A 22,500-nucleotide genomic window follows, 5' to 3' on the forward strand; every position below is an offset into this window, starting at 1 on the left:
CCTGAAAAAAAGAGCTGAAATACCCAATTAAACAATTTGTCTTCTTGACTTGACATAAGAATTTATATCGTAATAGGACGTGTTCCATCCTTTTTCCCACTCATTATTTGAAACGTCAGCATTATGGTAACGACAATAGGTATGCCCGTTTAGAATACGGAAGGCCCACAGCTTACCGTTAAAAAGAAGCCGCGCACAAACAACTTGATAATGAAACGGCAAAAACTGAAACGAGGCCACTGTTGAGCGTCGCCATATCAGACATCAGACAAAGTGGCATATAAAAAATGACCATATCAAACTGTAGGATTAAATAACAAACGGGCTAACACTTGCTTTGAATTTGTATTTTTTAAGTTAAATTGAAGCCCTACAAGCTATAAGTGACAGGAAATATGGAATAAACATCACGCGTCAAACGATTCCGTTAACATAAAACGAGCATTTTAATGCCACGAAGGGCAGAACAACGTCACCGCCAAGTAGAATAAAATGTACAGCAACATTTTGGACTAAACAGAATGGGAGAAACCCAATAACTAACAAATAAGTAACTGCAGATAGCCGAATACGCGAGCTTTCCGCCATGTCCAGGAATTGGCTACACACCTGTCCTTCCTCGCCCTGGCTCACGCTTGTTAACGTTCCTGAGGTATTTTAATAAGTTATCAGGAGCGCGTGTTCGGGTCATTACTGTCCATTTCTCTTTATTTATTTATTTTGAACGAAATCGAAGTAGATTTCTTAGGCGTATAGTTGAACTACGCGCTGTTCCGAGCCTGTATCTGGCTTCCGATTTTATGTTCAAATAGCTCTTTTATGTTCGAATGTCCCCTGCTCCCTCGCAAGTCAGAAGAAAAAGAAACGTGAGAAAGAGAGGGAGCCAGAGACGACAAAATCGGTGTTTCGTCCCGGAGCACGTCGCAGTCCCGAGTCACCTTTATATCCAGTGCCCCCATACAGCCGGAATGGAACGATCCTTGTTTCATAACCACATTTTGCGACGATTCGACTATGAGATTTGCAGTCGAATAGGGCTCCTTAGATCGAATCGTCGAATTCAGGGTCACCCCTAGTTCGCATGTATGTGTACCTTTAGGTGTGTGTGCATGTGTGTGTGTGTGTATGTGGGCTGAAAAATATGAAATACTATATCAGTTGTGTGGAAAGACACACACACACACACACACACACGTGTGTATGCGTGTGTGTGTGCGCGTTTGTGTGTGTTAGAGTACGGGTGATTGCGTGTACTTAAAGACAATCAAACACCCACAGCTGTGTCAAATGACATGCGTGAATTCTAAAGACGCTGTTTGTTATGGGTCGTGGGAAGAGAGATAATTGTTACTCTTAATTATCTCACTGGACAGGAGAGATTAGAGAATGGACTCGCTGGCATGTTAAACCTGTCCTAATGGCACTTAAAGTGGCACCTGGCATGGTCACCCTCACAGAGATGAGCACACTAAAGTATGAGGTTAATATTCATCCCCCCCCACCCCCCCCCCCCCCCCCCCACGCATACACTCAATGAATCAACACTTCTCCCTCTCTAACACCATCTATACGTTTGTTTGGTTCGTGTTTTTTCAATCTATTCTTGCTGACTCCAAGTGTCGGGAGAGTCTTTAAGCATTAAAAAGCACAAAACCCAACACAACAAAACAAAACAAGAAAACTTTTCAGATATGCATGATCTGCAGTGCAGCGTATAAAAACGGAATGAAAGTATGAAAAATTTTGAATCGGATGCACATGCATCTACGATTGAAATGTTCAAACTATTTGTAATTTTGAACACTCTCTCTTTCTCTCTCTCTCTCTCTCTCTCTCTCTCTCTCTCAAAAACATGATATGCAGGACCGAAAGCCTGCCTGTTGAACCTTTCGGGCCGAACAAAAGAAACTGCTGCTGTACGATGCGATAATGCACGCGCTCGTTTCAAAGTCAACATCAGTGTGTTGATTTCAAACTAAATCATAGGTGCATTTAAGAAGGAAGAATAATGACATCAAAAATGTCAAGCAGATACAGCGCAAACCCCCCCCCCCCCCCCCCCCCCGCCGCCCCCGTCACCCGAGATAAAAGACTGTTTTTCCTCATCTTTGTGCTCTAACGGAGAAATGTGACTTGAAAGCAGAGGATATACAGAGTATAAACCCCCACACATAATTCACGCTGGTGCTACGTTTTAGCCCACAGTCTTGTCTGTCAAACCCTAAATTGCTACCCGTCGTTGCAGAGTGTGTGTGTGTGTGTGTGTGTGTGTGTATGTGGGATGCCAGAGTGGTGGAGAACCAGATGAAAAATGAATGAGAGAGAGAATGAGCAGCAGAGGATGGAACAGGTGGCATCTCAGGACACTCACTCTCTCTTTCTTTTTTTCTCTCTCCCTCTTTCATTCCTCCAGGTGAAACTGGGATGTTCTTCTCTCTCTCTCTCTCTTCCTTCCCCTCTTTCCTCCTCCTCTTCCTCTTCTCTCTCTCTCTGTATTCCTCCAGATGAACAGGTTAAACTCTCAAGATGTGCTCTCCCTCATTCTCCTACTCTATCCCTCCAGGTGGAACGGGGATGTTCTCTCTCTCTCTCTCTCTCTCTCTCTCTCTCTCTAGCTTTTCCTTCTCTCCTCCTCTTCTCTCTCTCTCTATTCCTCCAGATGAGTGGGTTAAGCCTATCTCAGGATTCTCTCTCTCTCTCTCTCTCTCTTTCTCTCTTGCTCTGTTGGCCTGGACTGAACTATCCTAGTTCCCTTGATGGTATCCTTAACCTGATCTCAAGCAGAGATGGAGGACTGGGTTTAAGTGGAACCGCGTGTGCACCCACAGATCTCATCTGAGGAGACTCAGCTGCTGGAGTGTTGAAGAGGCTGCCTTGAATTTAGAGGCTGCAGTAACACTTGGAGTGTGTATATGATTGCCTGTGTGTGTGCGTGTGTGCGCGCGTGTGTTTATCAAACTCACCGGTTTCAGAGAGAAGCTTAATAGACTCCAGCACTCGTTCGGTGTACACACCAGGCTCATAGTTCTCCATCTCGGCGTTGATGATGTGAACCACGCGGGCGGCCCGACCCCGGATGGCCCCGGCCGTCCTGTCCAGGGTGTCGACGTCTCCCTCCTGCAGCGCTATCACGCACTTATTCACGTCCTCCAGAATATGGTTCTCTGGAGAGAGAAAGAGACAGAGAACGTCGAGTCGAAAGAGAGTTATGCGAGTGATAGACGCAGAATGAGACAGCGACGGGGCGCCTAGAGAAAAGTTAAAAACTCCAAGAATAACCGTTCTCTGCGCTGTTACCCAATAAAAAAATTGCTTTCTTCATTATGTTGTTACTGTCTCTCCACGAGTTGAAGAAATACTTAAAAATTGCTTTTTTTTTTTTTTGCATTTCAAATAGATCTCCTATCATATTGAAGAATACTCAGTATTTGAAACTGGCTGTTTTGTTTGCACACACACACACACACACACACACATATACATATACACAACAGCAAACATCAAAATTGAATAAGAATCTAAACTTAGTGATGAGAGAGAGACCCTAACAGAGTGAGCAGTTTTAAAACGGTATTTACCAAAAGTCGAGCCGAAGGCCTTAATGACATGGAGAATTTATAAAGGAGGGAACGGCTGTTATATTCGATTTACGTCTGATGGGCTCAAAAACGATACACTTTTCTTTGAAATCTGCTGTTAACTGGTCCCACTGTTGCGTTTGGAGAAAATCAATACATTGCAGAGCTAGAAATTGTCATCTTAACAAATATTTTTGTCCCCCCCCCTTGAACTTAAATCTACTTGAATAGAAAGAGAACAAAGCAGAGGTTTAGGTTGGACAATCTGAGGTTAAATAGGGATTTGTAGTTTTGCCAAAACAACTCATAAAATCAACAACAACAACAACAACAAGAAAATCCGCGAAACACACACACTCACACACACACACACACACACACACACACACATATATGCAAAGCATATTTTATGAAGCTATAACGATCCGACATTGAGTCATCAAGAAAGCCTTGTTCCACATCCGATAATGCACTTTTATAGCTCTTAATTAGAATGCTTTTTATTAAACAAGATGCTTTTAAAATTGTTCCTTGTAGTGTGGAGTTTTCAATACGCCCTCAAAGCCTGGTTTCCCAGAATGCTTTCTCGGGAGGGGCTGTAAGTACGTGTAAGATACGAGAGCACAATTGCTGGATGTATCTGTTTATTTTTAAACATCTGCAAAGCAACTGCGTTAGCAAAGGGGTTACAAAAAACGGTTTGTTTATTAATGAAGGAATATTTTGCCCTAGATGGAAAAGAGAAGATTCACGCCGGCTTACCTGAGACGGACAGGAAGTCGTCGACGGAGGTGATGTCATCCACGGCCTCTGTGAGGATACGCACCTGTTTCTCCCACTGGTCCTTAAACACATCCATGTTGTCCTGGGCTACCTTACTCTGAGGTCTGGCAGCCAAGGTCAGGGCTGCATTGATCACCTGCAAGAAAATCCAGAGTGAGTGTTAGAGAGTGTGTGCACGCGCGCGCGTGTGTGTGTGTGTGTGTGTGTGTGAGTGCTATGCATGGACACAACAAAGTCCAGACCAGGATCTGCAACAACAACAGACCAGGACCTGTTCTGAAAACTGATATCCGAGAAATGTGTGGTGGATTATGCTAAGCAATTTTATGAAAGAAAGAACGAAAGAAAGAAGCAAAGAAAGAAGGCGAGGAAGAAAGAAGGAAAGAAAGATAGAAAGGAAATTAAAAAAAAAAAAGTTCGTTTTCATTTCCATTTGAAAAAGTGCAGAATATATCAACGGGTATTCAGGTCAGCCATATTTCAAAATAAACTAAAATAAAATTGTTGTGCTGTTGAGATGAACATTGCAACAGAAAACCCTCCTGTTTCAATCCAAAACCATGAGCTCTGTGAATTTCATGAATCTGCAATTCTACTGGTGCTTTTGTCTGGGGAACGCTCCGCCAGACTGGCAGTAATTCATTTGACTGACACGTTTTTTTTTTGTTTGTTTTTTAATTTATTTTATGAATAGTCCAGCAGGTTTGATCACCCCTGTCCGTAATGTAACACATCAGGCAAATTGATTACGTAACGACCCGATTTTTATTTATTTATGCGTGTATGTATGTATGTATTTATTTATTTTTTTATTACACTCAATCCTGTTATCCTTTTTTTTTTCTGTTCTCTCTGTCTCTTAAGAGGTGTCAAAATTATTACTTTTTTTTTCTCTTCCTTTCTCCCCCTCTCCTGCTGTCTGATTTTTATTTTTTATTTTTTTTTCTCTCCCAGCTATCGCCAAGAGGCAGCTGAAACAATCCCTCGCAAACTTCTCTAGCGCTGGCCTTGGATTGCCGAGGGTCAGTTTATTAGAAGCCAATCGAGGTGGGTGTCCTGTGGACGACTGGGCGAGGGCGAGGGTGAGGGTGGGGGTGTGTGTGTGTGTGGGGTTTGCAACGTGAATCTTAAATCCCCCCCCCCCCTCCCCGTCCCTTGACTCACTCCTGCATTCCATTAGCCGTGGCTGGGTCTCCAGTGGAAACCCTTCAAACCCCTTCACCTTGGAAACAAGCCATCGATTACAACCTCCTCTGCCGACTTACGGAGGAACAGGTCGTGGTGCTTCTCTCCCTCTCTCTCTCTCTCTCTCTCTCTCTCGCTTTCCGTTCCTTCGCTCCTTCATTCACTCTCTCTCTCATAGCTACTCTCTGGGATTTCTGTGCCACTCTCAGGCCTTCGATAAAGTCTTTTTTTTTTCTTTCCTCTCTCTCTTGCACGTACCATAACGATCCCCGGGGGAAAACAGAGTATTGAGTCATAGTTAAGAATACAACGCCGAACCCCCCCAGAGAATGGAACATCAATGTTACATGTCTGCACACACATAAACACACAGAGCCACAGACATGAAAATGATGACGAAAACCTCACGAAATGTTAGAGAGAGAGAGAGAGAGAGAAATATGTACGCACACACACACACACGTATATACATATATATGCGCATCTCGCACACACACACACACACACACACACACACACACACACACAGATATCTCTCTCTCTCTCTCATGTGCATTCATGTGTGAGTATATATGCATCTGTGTGTATGCGTGCATGTACTTCTCTCTGTGAGCACAGTGACGGGGAGCAGCGATGAGCATCAATCTCACCCCGATTACAGGGAGGGAAGTTGCTGATGCTTTGCCGAGCACCACCTGTCGAGTGGGCACGGGGAACAAACCCTTACCTGTGGGCACAGACTGTCGATCTGGGTGGCAGCCATCCGAACTAGCTTCACACCCTCCTCGTTGTTGGAGATGGAGCAGGCCAAGTTTGCCACCTGGAAAAGAAAAGAAAAAAAACAGAGAGAGAGAGAGAGAGAGAGATTTTAGAGGGTGTTTGGGGGGGGGGAGGGGGAGGAAAAAATCCGACTCGTTAACCTCGTCCCCACAGATGCTGCCAGAGCTTTGACCTTACTTACACATTCGCCCGTGTCTCACTGCCACGTGTCTCTCTCTCTCTCTCTCTCTTTGAAACCTGGCACTTGTACATGAACAAATAAAGCCCCCCTCTCCCATTCATGTGTATCCTCTATCGGTCGTGCCAGAAACGTAATGCTTGGCTTCAGAAGCCAATGTCAGGGTAAAATACATACAGAGAGGGGAGACTCGCTCAACTGTTCGATGCCTATTTGTTATTTCCCAGCGTAAAGAACATGGTGCGGACCCTTAAACTGCCCCCCCCCGCCCTCCCCACACACACACCCCTTTCCTCTTCCAACCTTTCATTCATGTTCCAAAACCCACCCACCTGCCCACCCACTGTGTTCCAGTCCCCGCGCTCGGCTCTTAAAAATAGCTGATATTTGAATAATTCACATCACACAGACTATAATTTAAATTTCCACCGGGCAATCTCAAGGACGTCTTCGAAAAAAAAAGAGGACCCGAGCTATTCTCTCTCCCTACCTCTCTCTTTCTTTCTTTCTTTCTTTCTTTCTTTCTTTTCTGTCTTTCTCTCCATTCACTCCGCGGAGTCAGAGCGTACGCCCTGCTTTGTTCAGGTGTGAAGTAAAGGTACAAAAAGTACTGAATTATTCAAATGGCTGGTTTTGCAAAAAACACAATTACCCCGAAATGTCACAGGGTGCCATTGCAAGGGTCCTAATTGGACGGAGCCCGTGTATCGGTTTGTTTGTCTCGTCTGCCGCGTTTTTTCCTCCCATCTTCCATCAGGGGTTGGCTAACCGTTACTGGCTGGTTTGAGAAGTCATTCTCATTAGTTTTAAATATCCAGAGTGCTAGGGGTTCATTATGAAACTGCCTGAGTATGCCTAAATCATTAGCCCGAGTTTATTGATGCAAAAACCACCTCATTGTATAATTAAACCAGCAGATGGCCTCCTAAACAAAAAACGCCTCCTTGGTTAATTTATGTCAGTTTAAATCCACAGTTGCCTCTAGCCCTGTTTTTCCTCCACCACTGGAAGAGTCTGACAGGGCAAAACTGAGCTGCTTTTAAGGTCTCTCTCTCTCTCTCTCTCTCTCTCACACACACACACACACTCATTTACAGAAAACGTGTATGAGCATGTGCAATTACGTAGGACACTCTGCCAAAGGGGACCCTGGCTCTTTCTTCTTTTTCTGTTTTAAGCAATTCATTACAAGAATGGATTACATTACATTACCAGTCATGGACTCTTTTTTTTTTACGTCAGAGAGACAACGCGAATGCTGCTCTTTTCTTCTCAAAAAAAAAAAAAAAGAAAAAAAAAATATGTCAATGCAGGGAAGGGCCCGTAGCATTATTTGATTAGCGTGCCAGGTAACCCAGAATATATCAAACAGGTTTGATAGCGGTGTGATGCGTTAAACGGGGGTTACACGGTTGCCATGAGTGAGGAGGGAGACGCAGCTAAACTGACAGATGCCTGTTGGCAGAGAATGTGTGGCAAGACACATCAGCGTGGCTTCTCAAATGCACACATGTCACTTTTTTTTTTTTTTTTTTTTGAGGTAAATTGAGGTAAATCAAATCTGTTCTAGAAGATTCTTGCTTACGGGCCATTCTCCCTTTACTCCTGACAGCTTTGAATGCCTTGATGGATTGTTCTTCTTTGAGAAAGACAGAGAGAGAGAGAGCGAGGGAGAAGGTGAAACAGAAAGAGAGAGAGAGAGAGAGAGAGAGAGAGAGAGAGATGTAATGTGTATGTGGGAAAGCTGGAAGCTAGGAGTGCCCGGTCCGTGTGGATAGGTAAGGAAGGTCTTTTGTAAAACAGTCAGACAGAGTAGATTTGCACAGGGCTGCAGGTAAATGAAATCCATTGAAGCAAAAGAGGGGAAGGAGAGAGAGAGAGAGAGAGAGAGAGAGAGAGAGAGAGGGATGTGTCCTAATATCGAATTCAGCCCAGATTCCTGTGCGCTCCATGGCCCAAAACATCACAACCTTACTGGTCTCCAAGCAACAGACCATCCCTCCTCAGTTCTGCTCGATACTCAGAACTGCTGGGTATCGGCCGAGATTCCACATCAGGCCGAAAAATGACTAATTACAATTATCTAAAGGTCTGCTCCCTCTATGTGGATATTTCTCAAAGAGAACTGGAGTCGTGCAGCGTTAGTTGTGAGAATAATATTCATAAGTTTCACAGTTTGGCCTGAAGATAGGAGAAAGAGTGTGTAAGAGGACAGAGAGGGAGTGAGAGAGAGAGAGAGAGAGAGAGAGAGAGAGAGAGGGAGGGAGTGAGAGAGAGAGAGAGAGAGAGAGAGAGAGAGGGGGAGAGAGACGGAGAGAAAGAGGGAAAGGCAGTTTTTGTGTGTGCTGCATGTTTGTGTTGGTGCCTGTGTATGCATGTGCGTGTGTGTGTGTGTTTGTACGTGTGTGTGTGTGCGTGTGCGTGAGACCTTTTACAAAAGGACTATTGATTTTTGAGCACTCATCTGGAGTCTGATACCCACTTCACATCTAACATAAAGGGCACATAAGAGTGGTTTCAACTCAGTAATTGGGAGTTTTTCCCATTGAAAATAATAAAAAAAAAAAGTGCGCTTAGCAATGTAGCTAAATAAATAAATAAATAAATAAATAAATAAATAAATAGATAGATAGATAGAAATAAAAACAACAACAACAAAAAAACCCTTTCAAATATTATTACAACAACACCACAATGTTACATTCATCTTTTTATGTTGATTACTTCGTGGTTACATCTGCCAGATTTTGTGCAGTAAAAGAGTTGTTGGCAGATAATCAAATTCAGCAATAAGGTTTTGATTATCAAACTTCTGCAGGAACATCTTTTGATTGCAGTAGTGCGTGTTTCCAGATGCTGTAGTCACACATGAACAACAGTATTTCACCAACACATGGCTGGTATATGAAAGTTTTTTTTTTCTTTCTTTTTTTAAAGTTATGAAAAGAGTAATTTTCAGTTATTTGTCAGACTAATGCAGGGTAAGAGGGAGGGCAGAGACAGAAAAAATGATGTTTGCAGAAGCAAAATGAACGTCCAATCTAGACCTAATGACATTCTATCCAGACCACACATCCATCTTCGAATGAATCTTTTTTTTTTTCCTCTCCATTTTTACCCTCCTTCTCTCTCTCCCTTCGACTGCATAAGTAAATTTCTGTATGATTAAAAATGTAGCTTGACCAATTTTAAAAACAGCATCTGAGCTCAGCCAAAGTGCAAAAGGAACTTACCCCCCCCCCCCCCCCCCCCCCCCCCCCCCCAAAAAAAAACCCTACACGACCTTCAGTTAAACCTGCTGCGTTCTGTTAAACCCCCAAAACAACAGATGACCTTTCGGATTGTGAACTCAGGTACAAAGCAGGTTTCTAGTGGTGAAAAGCATAAAAGGTGGTTTGTTGAAAATGCTAAACTCGCTTCAGGCCCTGACCCGTAACAGAGTCTGCCGTCACGTTCCAGGAAAGCCGAAGACACTCAACTCCTTAGGCGAGACGAGGGCTTCAAAATCCCTCGAGGTGAGAGCGATTTAAGACGTAAAGACAGTTTTCTCTAAAATGACTCCATATTCATATAAACACTCACAAAAAAAAACAAAACAAAACAAAAAAAAAGTGCAGTGTTTTTTTTTTTTCTTTTCTTTTCCGTAACATAAACTCCTGACATTTCGCTCGTTTAAATTCACAGAGAATCTCTTTTCCCACCCAGTCTGCGCGTCTACACACTGCAACAAAACGATTACAAAGGGAAAAGAAAAAAAAAATTGTCCTAAAAGATGAAATATCCTCAGTGAGTTCAAATAACATTCTAGCAGCTATATTGCTGAGATATACCAAATATTCGTTGTGACATATGGATATTTTTCACATGAAAAATGCTAGCAGGAAGAAAAAAAAAAAAAAAAAAAAAATCTCCCGTCTCCTTGGCAATGTCAGCTCTAAGCAGTGTGTATGTCAGTCATTTTTGTCACGCGTTACAAAGACATGCTATGAGAGGGTGGTACAAGTTCTGGGTTGTCTGAATTGATATCCTCCATTACAACGGTACTACCATAATTCAAGGGCATTTTAGACCGAAGAACAAAGAAAGTTATTCAACCTTTTCTGTTCGGGGTCCTTAACGGAGGGGAACCATCAATCACTAGTACCTTTTAAACTTCCCTCAGGAGTAACGTTCAATGAACGTCCTGTCTTAGGTGGTTAATATTGGCCAGACACTTGATAACAGCTGGATAAAACATTCTGGAATGTTCTCGGAAGCAGCCGGCATGCCGATAGGTAAGTAATGAGCTAATTCCAGTGGAAGAAAGATCTCATCTGCCCTGTGAAGTTCGAAATCCGCCTATGTGACATCTCTGTTCTCTCTCCCTCCCGTCTTTCTCTCTCTCTCAATTCAGTTTGGAACCATGCTCAAGGCCTGTTCTCTTTAGCAAATCATCGGAAAAGCAGAACAGCCCAGGAAAAAAAAAAAAAAAAGCAAATCTCACAAAATATGAATGCTTCCACCTGTTTCTTCCACAAAAACATGGATTTCTCTGAAAGGATAGAGTCTTTCCCCTAAGCTGAGTCTAGTCAAAGGACTTGGCTGGAACTCAACTAGCCTGTGTGTATTTGTGTGTATGGATAAATCAGCCAGCCATCATCTATATATATATATATGTATATATATATATATATATATATATATATATGTATATATATATATATATATGTATGTATGTATATATAAAGAAGGAGCTTTTCACACCCCGGGGGATAAAGATCCAAGTTGCTAAATTCATTCCAAGAAGCATCACACACCTTCAGCGCCTCAGTCACACCTCACAAGAGCTTCACAGCCTCCCTCTCGCAGTTCTAACGTAGCGTAGCATTTGAAAAAGAACTTTAAGGGAGCAAATCTTCCATCCAAACCGTCCACTATAACTAACAGATCATGAGGACAGACGTGCTGGGAGGAGGAACGATTCTAAAACTCAAAAAAGTCTAGAAAAAAAATAAATAAATAATGATAATCAATGGGGGTTCAAATAAATGGAGTTGGTTGAGGGGCGTGGAAGGCATTCGAACAAGCGTTTTTTTGCCTGTTCTTAAAACAGTGGGAATCCTCTGATGAAAATAATAACAGAAAACAAATAAACAAACAGTTGTCCACTGGATTTGAGTAAAGAGAGAATAGGGTGTTTCATTTTTGTCACACACAGTCAGATTTTTCATTACTGCTTGCTGCTGTCTACACACCTGGTTAAGTGTGTGTGTGTGTGTGTGTGTGTGTGTGTGCGCACGCGTAGGATGGACCGTCATGTCGGGTTACAAAAACATATGAAGGGAGAGGCCCCCTGTATAAATCACATGTCAAAGAGATTGACACTTCCTGTATTTCAGAATGAGAGAGGCATTCCTAATGCGCCGTAACTTGTTTTATATTCACAAAGGTTCCCTTTTTTGTTCGCAGCTCCACTATACATGACCCTGCCCACGTCTGTCCTTATCTCTCCGCTGGCCGAAGAAACGTCCTCTTTGCCCGCACCAGCCCACAGCTTAACGAAGGTCTGTTGGGTTTAGTTGTATTTATTCCTTTCTGTAATCTTATTCCGACATAAACACTTGTGTTCTTTCAGTTTTTTTGGGTGGCATTTGGTGGTTCGCATGTCTTCCCTCATATGGTGCTTTCTTTTTCTTTTTTTTTGTGTGGGTGATGGCTGAAAAGAGTCATTTGAGATTGTTCTCTCTCACCACCCCCCCCCCCCCCCCCCCCCCCCCCACTACCCACACTTTTCTCAAAAGATTTTTTTTCTCTGTTAACGTAGTCTAATTTGCTCTTCATTGGCCCTGACTGAACATTATTGATCCTTGACCATTCGCTACATCAGTTTCTTTCCTTATTCAGCATTTCCCATTTTCCTTTAGCTAACTATAGAACTGGCTTTGAAGAATGAAGCGAGAGGAGTTGTCATCAGGACAGATCTGAGGCACCTGAGGAGATCTACAGGAGCAGATCTTTCTTGAGGCACCTGAGGAGATCTACAGGAGCAGATCTTTCTTGAGGCACCTGAGGAGATCTACAGGAGCAGAACTTTCTTGAGGCACCTGAGGAGATCTACAGGAGCAGAACTTTCTTGAGGCACCTGAAGAGACCTATAGGCGCAGGGGGCTTTACATCCAGGTCAGGAGTAATGTTTCACCAGGACTGACTTGTGTAGACGCTGCAGAGTGTGGACTGAGACTTTTCTACGAGGCTAATAGCCAAAGCTAACAAAACTCAGGATGTACTTAGAACAACAACAACAACAAAAAAACCCAGACAAAAGAAAAAAAGAAAACCCTCTCCAAACACACAAGGTCAGACAGCTTCTCGAAATGAGTGCTTTTTATATGAGTTCAAGGAAAGGAGAAAAGAAAACAGAAGGGTTTAAGCACTCTAGATAACGAGTTTCATCACGAGGCTCAGGTGTGGGAGGTGACCTCATCACCCTGTATTCTATCTGGTATCTCAGGCATTAATCCTGCAGTGTGGTATAATTCTGACCTAGCTGTCTATGTGGCTATTACTCCTATCTATCTTCTCTCTTCCATAGTTATATCCTTTACATTTTTTTATTTTTTTTTAGTATTTTTAGTTTTGCACAGTCTGCATTGCTGCCAACCATCATTTCACTGTTACTGTACATTATGCCTTGGCGTGTCAGATAAAACTTGAAACTGAACTGCCCTTTGCTGCCCCCTGTGCCTGGGAGGCCTAATAACAATGATAGTTTGGTTGCATCCTGGTTATCTATAGTTACTAGACTGCATTTCAGCACCCATGGAAATTAATGTCGCTCTTAGACATCATCTGTTGATCGAGTACATGCCTCGAGTCCTGCTAATTCTAACAAATTACAATATTTTCTGCAGTTTGCGTGACAGTGGCAAATCTTATGATGTTCAAAGTCTCATTTCTAGACAACCTTGGTTTAGAGAGAACTACTAAACACTATATTTATGGACAGCCTATTAAGTTAATTGATGCTGCAAGCTGTGCCATAAAATGGAGTGAGATATGGTTGCACTTGACCCAAAAAGGTGTTAATCACTTTGATTCAGAATCAAGTGCTTGTGATACCTTCACACCCTCCTCCGCTTTGGCATTTTTGATAAGGGCGGGGCAATTAGAAGTCCGACAGTTCGATGGAAGTATGTGTTGGCGAGTCCTACGGCGTTTCTACGCGTGTGTATGTGTATACGTGTATGTGTGTAACTGAGCGTGCGTGAGCGGTTGCGAAACCATTTAAGGAGGGGGGAGGGTGGGGGTCCTCGATTGGCCCGATGTTATTTTTAGCACCTTCCCGTCCTCCACCTCTCCTTTAAACGATCACGCCGACACCTCCAGCTAGCACACTCGGCTGGGTCATGAACCTCCTGACCGTAAACTCCTCATTCACGTCCATGACATCAGCGCTCTCCATCTACCTGCAGTCAGACCACTTCTTCTTCCCTATGCATGTGCATTCACTCTCTCTCTCTCTTTCTCTCTCTCTCTCTCTCCCACACGCACACACACACACACACACATAAATACACTCACACACGTTTGCAATCACCTCCCCAGTCAGCGGCAGGCAGGCAGAGTAGGTGCTTAATGGAAAGTGTTTTGAGATGGTAGAAGAACTTGTTTAGGAGTCAGAACGCGTCTCGCTCTCTTTCACTAAGTAAGTCCCTCTGCCAAGAAGCTTAATGCTCGGGAAACCTGCAGTTTGGAGAGCGGCATAATTAAGTCCCCCACAATCATCCAATTGATAAACAAAGGGCCGAACCCAGGGCGAGTAAACAGGAGCAAAACAAATGAAAAGAGACATCCTGTCGAAAAGCATGTTAATCACAAAAGTGGGAAATACCAAGAGAAGCAGATCGACTTGTGCGCGTATGACAAATAGACTTGGGTCCAGGTTTGATGCGGAACCCTTCCAAGAACAATCTGGAACAGAATAAGCTCTGTGTCTGATGAAAGCACTAATCATCTTCTTGAAAGGTATGGTACCCGTCAAGAAGAAATACACCAAATAACTTGTTTGTAATTTAAGAGAGCTCTTCAATGGCCTTGCAGAGGGAGGGTGGGTGTGTGGAGGAGAGGGGGGGGTGTTAAAAGCAAATGAACATCTGTAGATTTAAAGAGTTCTTCAAAACTACATCACATTCTTTGTCTTTTGCAATAGGAGAGATTTAAGGGCAGATTAAATATTGATTTGTGCCTTTGTAATTTGAGAGGCTGTGCTAACCTGTTTCCAAACCTTCCACTTTAATTCCTCTCTTTCTGTTCTCAGCCAGAGAACCTTAACACCACATTCTTGTTGTTCCGTCCTCAATTATAATAAAGATTTAACAAAATCAAACATTACACGTATATATATATATATATAAAATTCTCTGACATCAGTCTTTTTAATCATATGACATGACCGTTAAGGCAACGAAAATGAACGAATTAATAAATAAATAGTTTAAGTTATAAAAAGTAAGATATAAAAAGTAGTTATAAGAATAAGCTAGAAAAATAAATAAAAGTATTAGTCATAAGAATAAGCTATGAAAGCAGCACTTTACTGAAACTGTTGCATTGTAAAGATTTTTTCCTCTCAAAAAGAGAAGAATGACTTACATTTAGAATTTAGCAAACCTCTGCATTTAACCCATCCTATACACACCAGTGGTGAGCACACACCCCCCCCCCCCCCAGGAGCAAGGGGCATCATGCCTGTGCCCAGGGGGGGCAGTTGGGGGTTAAGTGCCTTTCCCAAGAGCACTTCCGCCGTGGATTCTGTGGGAGGGGTACGCGCTGTTCACCCACTTCCCCCTTACCCACAGTTTTCCTGGGGATTGAACCGGTGATCCTTTGGTCGCAAGACCACGTCTCTAACCGCTAGGCCACGACCGCCCAGAGGGGCTGCTGTGAAGAATGAAGCATCAATCCCGCTGCTTCTCGCATGCTAAGCGAGCGCTCTACCATTTGAGCGAATTCCCCATTACGTGGTCAGGCACTCTGAGTTAATATTTTAGGGTAACCTTCTGGCCCATTAAAAACATAGTCCGCCCAATGGTACTCAAAAAGCGTGTTGCCCTTAAATTTTTCAAATGTAGTCTGTCTTTTTATTTTTATAGTTATTCTTATTTTTTCAACAGCATATGAGATTCAAGCCAAATTAAATTTAACAGATTAAAACAAAAAACCCAAACCAAAACAAAAAAAAACAAAAAAAAACAGCAGTCAACGGATTAAAAGGGACGCTTTCGAATCATTTAGTGTTTTCTTGTCGCGAGGTGATTTTTTTTTTTACGACGAGCAGACAACATTTAGGAAGCCCGTTTTTTTTTATTGGACGCGCGGTGAGTAATTTTCGACTGTATTAATTAGTTTAACGACAGACGGCAGCCGGGTCGGAACAGAAAGTCAAGGCCTGGTGCGCGGCTCAGACTGGCACATAAACCGCAATAAAGTAGGGGAATTATTTGATGAATTCTCCATATGATTTATTTGCAGAAATGAGGGAAGGTAATACCTGGAAGCAGGTCGTTAAGAATGAGATGGGCATCCAGAGAATCATCTCCAACGATGTAAAAGTTTACTGAGCCTGACCCGGGACATGGAAAGGTAATTGAAAACAATATAAACAATCTATAAAGCGGAGTGGATATGCTTGACTTTGAGAGAGTGTAGCTGGGAGGAGGAGGGGAGAGGAGGGGATTGGGCGGTCATCCAGGTCGTCAAGGCAACAGCCTAGAAGCGTCCAATTAGATAGGATTGGCCCGCGTTGTCTCTGGGGGCTCCGTGGAGCCCGTTCACGGCGGGGAGGAAGAAAACAGAAACGGGTTCAGCGATTTCTGCTCGGGGGGACACGCGGTCACATTAAGACTTTTCTTCTTTACCGTTCAAGTCCCGTCATCTCTCATCCTTCAAAACGAAAGGCTGGACGATTTGATTGACACCAGTACCACAGGGGTACACAAGCACCTTCAAAGAAGAGTATAAAGGAAGGATGATGATAACAGGTCTTCGGCGTCAAACAGGCACTCTTTCTCTCTCACTTAAAAAAAAAAAACCCAAAAACCTAAAAACAGAAAAAAAAAAAAAAATCTCAACTTCCTTTAGATTGCATGACTATCCTAAACTCCCCTCAGAGTCAAGAGAGACCAGTTGTGCTGAAGTATTGATTGTACACTGTGCCAAGGTGCAAGCCCAGCAGTTGTGTTTGGCAGTGAGGTATAATTATGTAAATGGAGCAAAAAGGTTGTTCTTTTTAATTTGTTTCTAGATTTAACAATACTCAACAGACATTATTCTAATACTGTTTACAGAGGTGTGTTGGATGTAGCAGAGCTTGGTTCAAAATGCATATATCAAAAAAAAAAAAAAAAAAAAAGCACTGTCTTTCAAAGCACATAGCTGACCTGATGACCTGTGCTATGTGCTTCCCGGCTGGTTGGGTAAATGATTGTGGGAGATTTGAGAAGTAAGTGTGCTGTGACAGAGAGAGAGAGAGAGAGAGAGAGAGAGAGAGAGAGGTCTTTTGTGTTGTGTTGCAGGGCATCTGTGGAAGTGCTTCCATCTTTGACTTGAGTGAGAAAAAAAAAAAAAGAAAGAAAACTTCAAGTGTGAGTGTCTGCCAGTCATTTGCTGGCCTTCTTTCTACTCCTGTGTCATGGTGGCATGTGTGTGTGTGTGTGTGTGTGTGTGTACTGGAGTAAAAGAACCTCAATAATCGATATGTGATACACAGAATGTTCCAGAATTTTCATCCAAACAGTCAACACTGACAAACTCCACTAACACCTGACAGCAAGGTGCCATCTTGCGTTCACACTCTCCGCTTAAAAAATAAATAAATAAATAATAACAAAAAAATAAACACACATCTCTCAGTAGATAGCATGTGCATGTTTTTTCATCACTTCACAGCATATGTGTGTGAAAGGTATCGCTAAGTCTGCTTTTTGATAGCGACATTTCTGTATCAAAATTCTTAAAGCTCCATATCCACACAAACTGCTTCCACAAGTAAAAGTATGTTGGTTTTTAAAGCTTACTGCAGGCTAATCAAAATGCAGGCTAATCTTCTCAATTAGCTTTAGTGTCTTCCTTTTCTCTTTAAGGGGCTACGCTAGCTGCTGTTGCTAACATTTATGTATTTGGAAGGCTTTTTTTCCCATTCATAAATATGTGTACATAAGGAAAAAGCTCTTTTCTCAATACATTCATGTCCTCCAAAATGTCACGGGGCATCACCTTTTAATGTCTTGACCTTTCCATGGAAGAGGAGAGAGGTTGAGAGTCCAGAGAATTCAGACGAGCTGCTAGCGGATTAAATTAGCACCTCACATGAACTGAACGATTGTTGCTATAAATAAGTTACGATGAGGTGAAGTATGTGTTATGTTATCATGTGTTATGTTATCATGTGTTATGTTACCACCCCCCCCCCTTTTTATGTCCAATACCATTAACCAGTCTATTGTGTGTAAATTATGGTAGATTTGCAGAGCGCACATTAATACCACAGATTTCTTTGATTTCACCATTCCTTCCCCTAATCTAATTTATTTGTTTAAATATATTAAAAAAAGAAAGAAAAAAAAAGAAAGAAAAAAAATCAAATAACTAAGAAAGGCAACAGCTAATTTGTTTCAATCACTCAGCTAATCTTATCAACATGAACATTGCCAATTAAGTTTCATTCTTTTTTGTATGGTTTAGACATTATATAAGGGATAATGTCTGCGAAGGGGTCCCAATATAAGGTAGAAATGGGGAAGGAGGAGTACTTGATGATTCAAAGCAGACGGCATTATTCCCACTCTCCATGCCTGCATTTGTTGTTGTTGTTGTTGTTGTTGTTGTTTTAAAAGAGGCTTTTATATATTTCCTTAGAACATACTAAAAACAGCAAACAAATGTTGCATTGTTACGGTAATTTTTTGTAGTCCCTGTCTTAAGCTCAAAGAGAATGTGGACATTTCCCAACCACAAATACTTCTCTCGAAAATGAGACTGATCATTTTGTGTTTTTACTTTTTTTTTTTTTTTCTTCTTCTTCTCTCTTGGTTCTCATTTTCTGTTAACTTTTTCTTCTATTAAATCCTTCTGCCTGCTGTTATATCGATGTTGCTTCTCTGTATTTTGTGTAAACTCTGCCACTTCCTCTTCCTCCTAACTGTGTTCCCCCGAGCAAATTAAAACTGATGTTAAAATGCATGTGAAGATCCACATTCGGTTTTTGTTCATTTTGTTCAGGCGACGTAGCGCGGCAACCTCTAGCAAACAGCTGTTAGCTTTATTTACTGTTGTTATGGTTACGTGTCTTTTTGTGTGTGAGGAGTGTGATTCAGAATGGTGATGAAACTTTTAACCAGATCAATGTTTGAGGTGTCCACGATAGACAACATTGATGAAAACTTGCCAGCCAATCAGAGACAAGTATTTTCCATGACCACGGTATAACCAAAGTGTGTAGGTGTTTACATTAGTTCAGTATTGGATGTATGAAAAGGTTAGTTTCTAATTTTGGACAAAAGAAAGAAATGAGAACAGACAGTGTCCTGTGTGATGTCATAACGCGTCGTGTGACATGGCAAAAAAAAGCAGTTTTGAAATAAACTCTGTCCAAATCACCCATTTTCTCTAATGATCATTTTTAAGAGGCTTACCTTCTGGCCTCAATCCTGTGATTAATCAAACGCTCATAAGGCTTATGTAAACAACCTCTTTTCAATCCTTTATGTTTATACTTCCTCCTGTTCCTTTCATCATCGTTAATTATGAATCATGAATATTATTTGTGGCCGCGCATACCGTCCACCTTAAACATTCGGTTGTTTTCCGGCACAAAATGTCCTAACAAAATGAAGTGTTAACGGATGGTAAACAGGAGGGGGGGGGGCATAAAAATGAATGTTTTTTTTCCTTAATCATGTGAAAGTATCTGAACCCAATCTGGACCGCTGTCATGTCACACGTCAGCCGTGCTGCGCTTTAAATTCACACATTTAGCCAAATTCACGCGTTAGAAGGTGTGAACTGTGGGACGGGTGCAAGGACGTCAAAGGTCCTGGAGTATATTTGGAAAAAAGACAGAGAGAGAGAGAGAGAGAGAGACAGAGACAGAGAGAGAGAGAAAGAGAGAGATAGAGAGACAGAGAGAGACAGAGAGAGAGAGAGAGAGAGAGATAGAGAAAGAGAGAGATAGAGAAAGAGAGAGATAGAGAGAGAGACAGACAGTGGTTCATTGGTAGCGTTGAATACACGATGCATAATATTTTATAAAAAAGCTTTGCAGGATGCCTAGCGCTGACAAAATGGATGTTACGCGGCAGCTGATTCTATAGCGTTTGACAAAGCAAACATATGATGCCGATCTTTACAACGGTCTGTCGTTCAGTGGTGATGTTCAACGCAGAGACATAAACAGGCGGCCACAGGACGAATCGCAAAGTCAAAACAGTCGTCCAATCAAACCTGCATTGTCATACAATCGTTTCAATCTAATTACCTCATTAAGTGGACAGATAAAGTATTTGTTTCGGGACTCTAATTAACTCCGCCCTCCCCGCCTTTTATGTCCATAAAATAACCCATAAATTGTGTGTCTAATAAATTTTGTGATGGGTTTAATTAAGGTCTTGGGTTTGCCTTTAGTAGAGATGTAATCCCTCCCACTTTCTGACTTCACAGAGATAGGGTTACATAGAGTCATGGAAACTGTTGCTATGGAGCCTTAGGGACCACAGCTAGACCATCATAAATAAATGCATTAACAAAAAAAAAAAAAGTCTCTCATCTCTGATTGGAAACAGGTGGTGTCCGTCATAAATTCTCTTTTAAGTGGGATAGATTCGACTTTCTTTGTTGTCGTTAGGGACTCATTTTCTGTTTGCTCTTTGACCTTATCTGCAATGTAACAAATGACCCAAAAGGATATATGTTAGATTTTTGCGCACGCACACACACGCACGCGCGCACACACACACACACACACACACACACACACACACACACATGCACACGCGCAATTACAGGTAACTGTGCTCTCCTCTCTGACAAAACAGTTTAAGAACCATAACAGCTGGATAACAACAAGGTCAGATTTTATCGTTTGGGGTGGAGCCATCTGAGAAAACGTCCTGACTAACTTGAAGCATCTTTTTTTAAAAAGTGTAAGTCTTCCTCTAACAGTTGCTGTGAATACGACTTATTGAAATGCATCGTTTGTTGTGTAGAGTAAGAGGAAATCTACAGCGCGTTTGCTTGACATTGCATTCGGCCTGGGAGAGAGAGAGTAAGAAAGAAAAAATCAAGCGTTAAGCTGAAAAAGACGAATAAATCCGACGCCGGCGCAGGAGCTCAGAAGGTTTCCCAAGCTCGCCGTACGCGCGCGGCGTTCGCTTAGGGACGTAGCTGATGATCAGGAAACCAGGATGTTGTCGGGCGTTTTTTTTTTTTTTCTAGAACCCCGCGGAACTCGATATGACAAGAGATTTTGAAAAAGTGAAAGTGATCTTTCTAATCATCAAACGGTTCTTGAGAAACTCCTCAGAGCAAACCGGTGAGCGTCTTTCATCTTTGTCCACGAAGGTGCAGGAGGAAAAGAGGAGAAAATCGGTACAGGAAAGAAAAACCATTAGAGTAATTAACATTTTCTCTCAGCATACTCAAGCACGCAAAACCTGACTCAAAAAATATTCCATGAAGTGAATTAACATTACAATTTACTCGGCGTGAGGTATGACTTAATAAATTTCCCTCCATAAATTGCATTTTCTGCTTATTCAAAAAAAAGTAGCCATAGTGCTTAAAAAGAAACTGAAATGAATGTTGTTTATGGTTTGTCTTATATATATATATATAAAGTTGTGTTATGCCTCTTGATTCATTAATGGTTCAATTTTGTTTTTCTTTCTTTCTTTTTTTCTCCTCCTTTTTGTTTCTCTTTATTGCTGTTGTTGTCGGGAGGGAACACGGTTATGCCATTAATGCTTGTGACTTTAACTAGAGCTTTTCTCAGCGGACCATGGTTCTCTGATCTCTATTAGGGTGTTATTATAACTGAACCTTTTTTTTTTTTCCCCTCTCCTCTTTAAACAGCTCTTTTTCCCTGTCCTTTCGCCGCCATTTATTCACGTGGGAATCTTTTCTTCGCCGTCAGTGGCCTTTCTCCGCCATTACGGATGAAATGTTTATAAACTTGCGTTATTTATTTATTTATTTATTCCTTGGTTCCCCTCAGGGTCCTGGTTTTCGGGCAAGTGCCGCAGAAACAGTGGGGCACAACTTGACATAAATAAATTTGCTTTCTCTCTCTAAAGGGCCGCGGATAAAAAAAAAGGAATTCGGAAAACAATGTTGGAGCCCGAATAAGCACAGTGATGACGATACCAGGAGTGCGGCCCACGCACAGAGAGGTTTCATTCTATGGCCAGATATTTCACACACACACACACACACACACACACACACACACACACACACACAGAGAGGTTTCATTCTATGGCCAAATATTTCACACACACACACACACACACACACACACACACACACACACACAGAGGTTTCATTCTATGGCCAAATATTTCACACACACACACACACACAGAGGTTTCATTCTATGGCCAAATATTTCACACACACACACACACACACACACACAGAAGTTTCATTCTATGGCCAAATATTTCACACACACACACACACAGAGGGCAAAAAGGAAGAGAGAAATACCATTTTCACCTACAATCACACCCGTACATAAACACTGACATACACACAAACACAGAGAGAGGGCAAAGAGGGTGAGAGACACATTTTCAACAACAAACTCACACACACACACACACACACAGGGCAAATAGGGAGACAGACACATTTTCGATTACAAACACACACACACACACACACCATTATTACAGCAGTGTTTCCTCTTTCAGACCTGTAGGGCAAGCACATGCCTACTATACAGAGAAGGTACAACTGATGAAC

At 42.1% G+C, this 22,500-nt stretch overlaps 1 protein-coding gene across 4 annotated transcripts in view; it reads right to left on the reverse strand.

The window, feature by feature from the left end:
• The window catches only part of ctnna2 (catenin (cadherin-associated protein), alpha 2), a 329,416-nt gene that overhangs the window by 16,841 nt on the left and 290,075 nt on the right, over nucleotides 1-22,500 (reverse strand). For 3 of the 4 annotated variants that reach the window (XM_030787923.1, XM_030787925.1, XM_030787921.1), the window contains 3 exons: nucleotides 6,274-6,366; nucleotides 4,341-4,497; nucleotides 2,964-3,164 (listed from right to left, as the gene is read on the reverse strand). In XM_030787923.1, coding sequence (XP_030643783.1) covers nucleotides 2,964-3,164; nucleotides 4,341-4,497; nucleotides 6,274-6,366 — 451 coding nt within the window. The remainder of the gene's footprint in view (nucleotides 1-2,963; nucleotides 3,165-4,340; nucleotides 4,498-6,273; nucleotides 6,367-22,500) is intronic. The other variant, XM_030787922.1, reaches the window with a different exon arrangement.

This window comes from Chanos chanos, chromosome 11 (genome assembly GCF_902362185.1).
Source record: "Chanos chanos chromosome 11, fChaCha1.1, whole genome shotgun sequence".
NCBI classification, from domain to species: domain Eukaryota; kingdom Metazoa; phylum Chordata; class Actinopteri; order Gonorynchiformes; family Chanidae; genus Chanos; species Chanos chanos.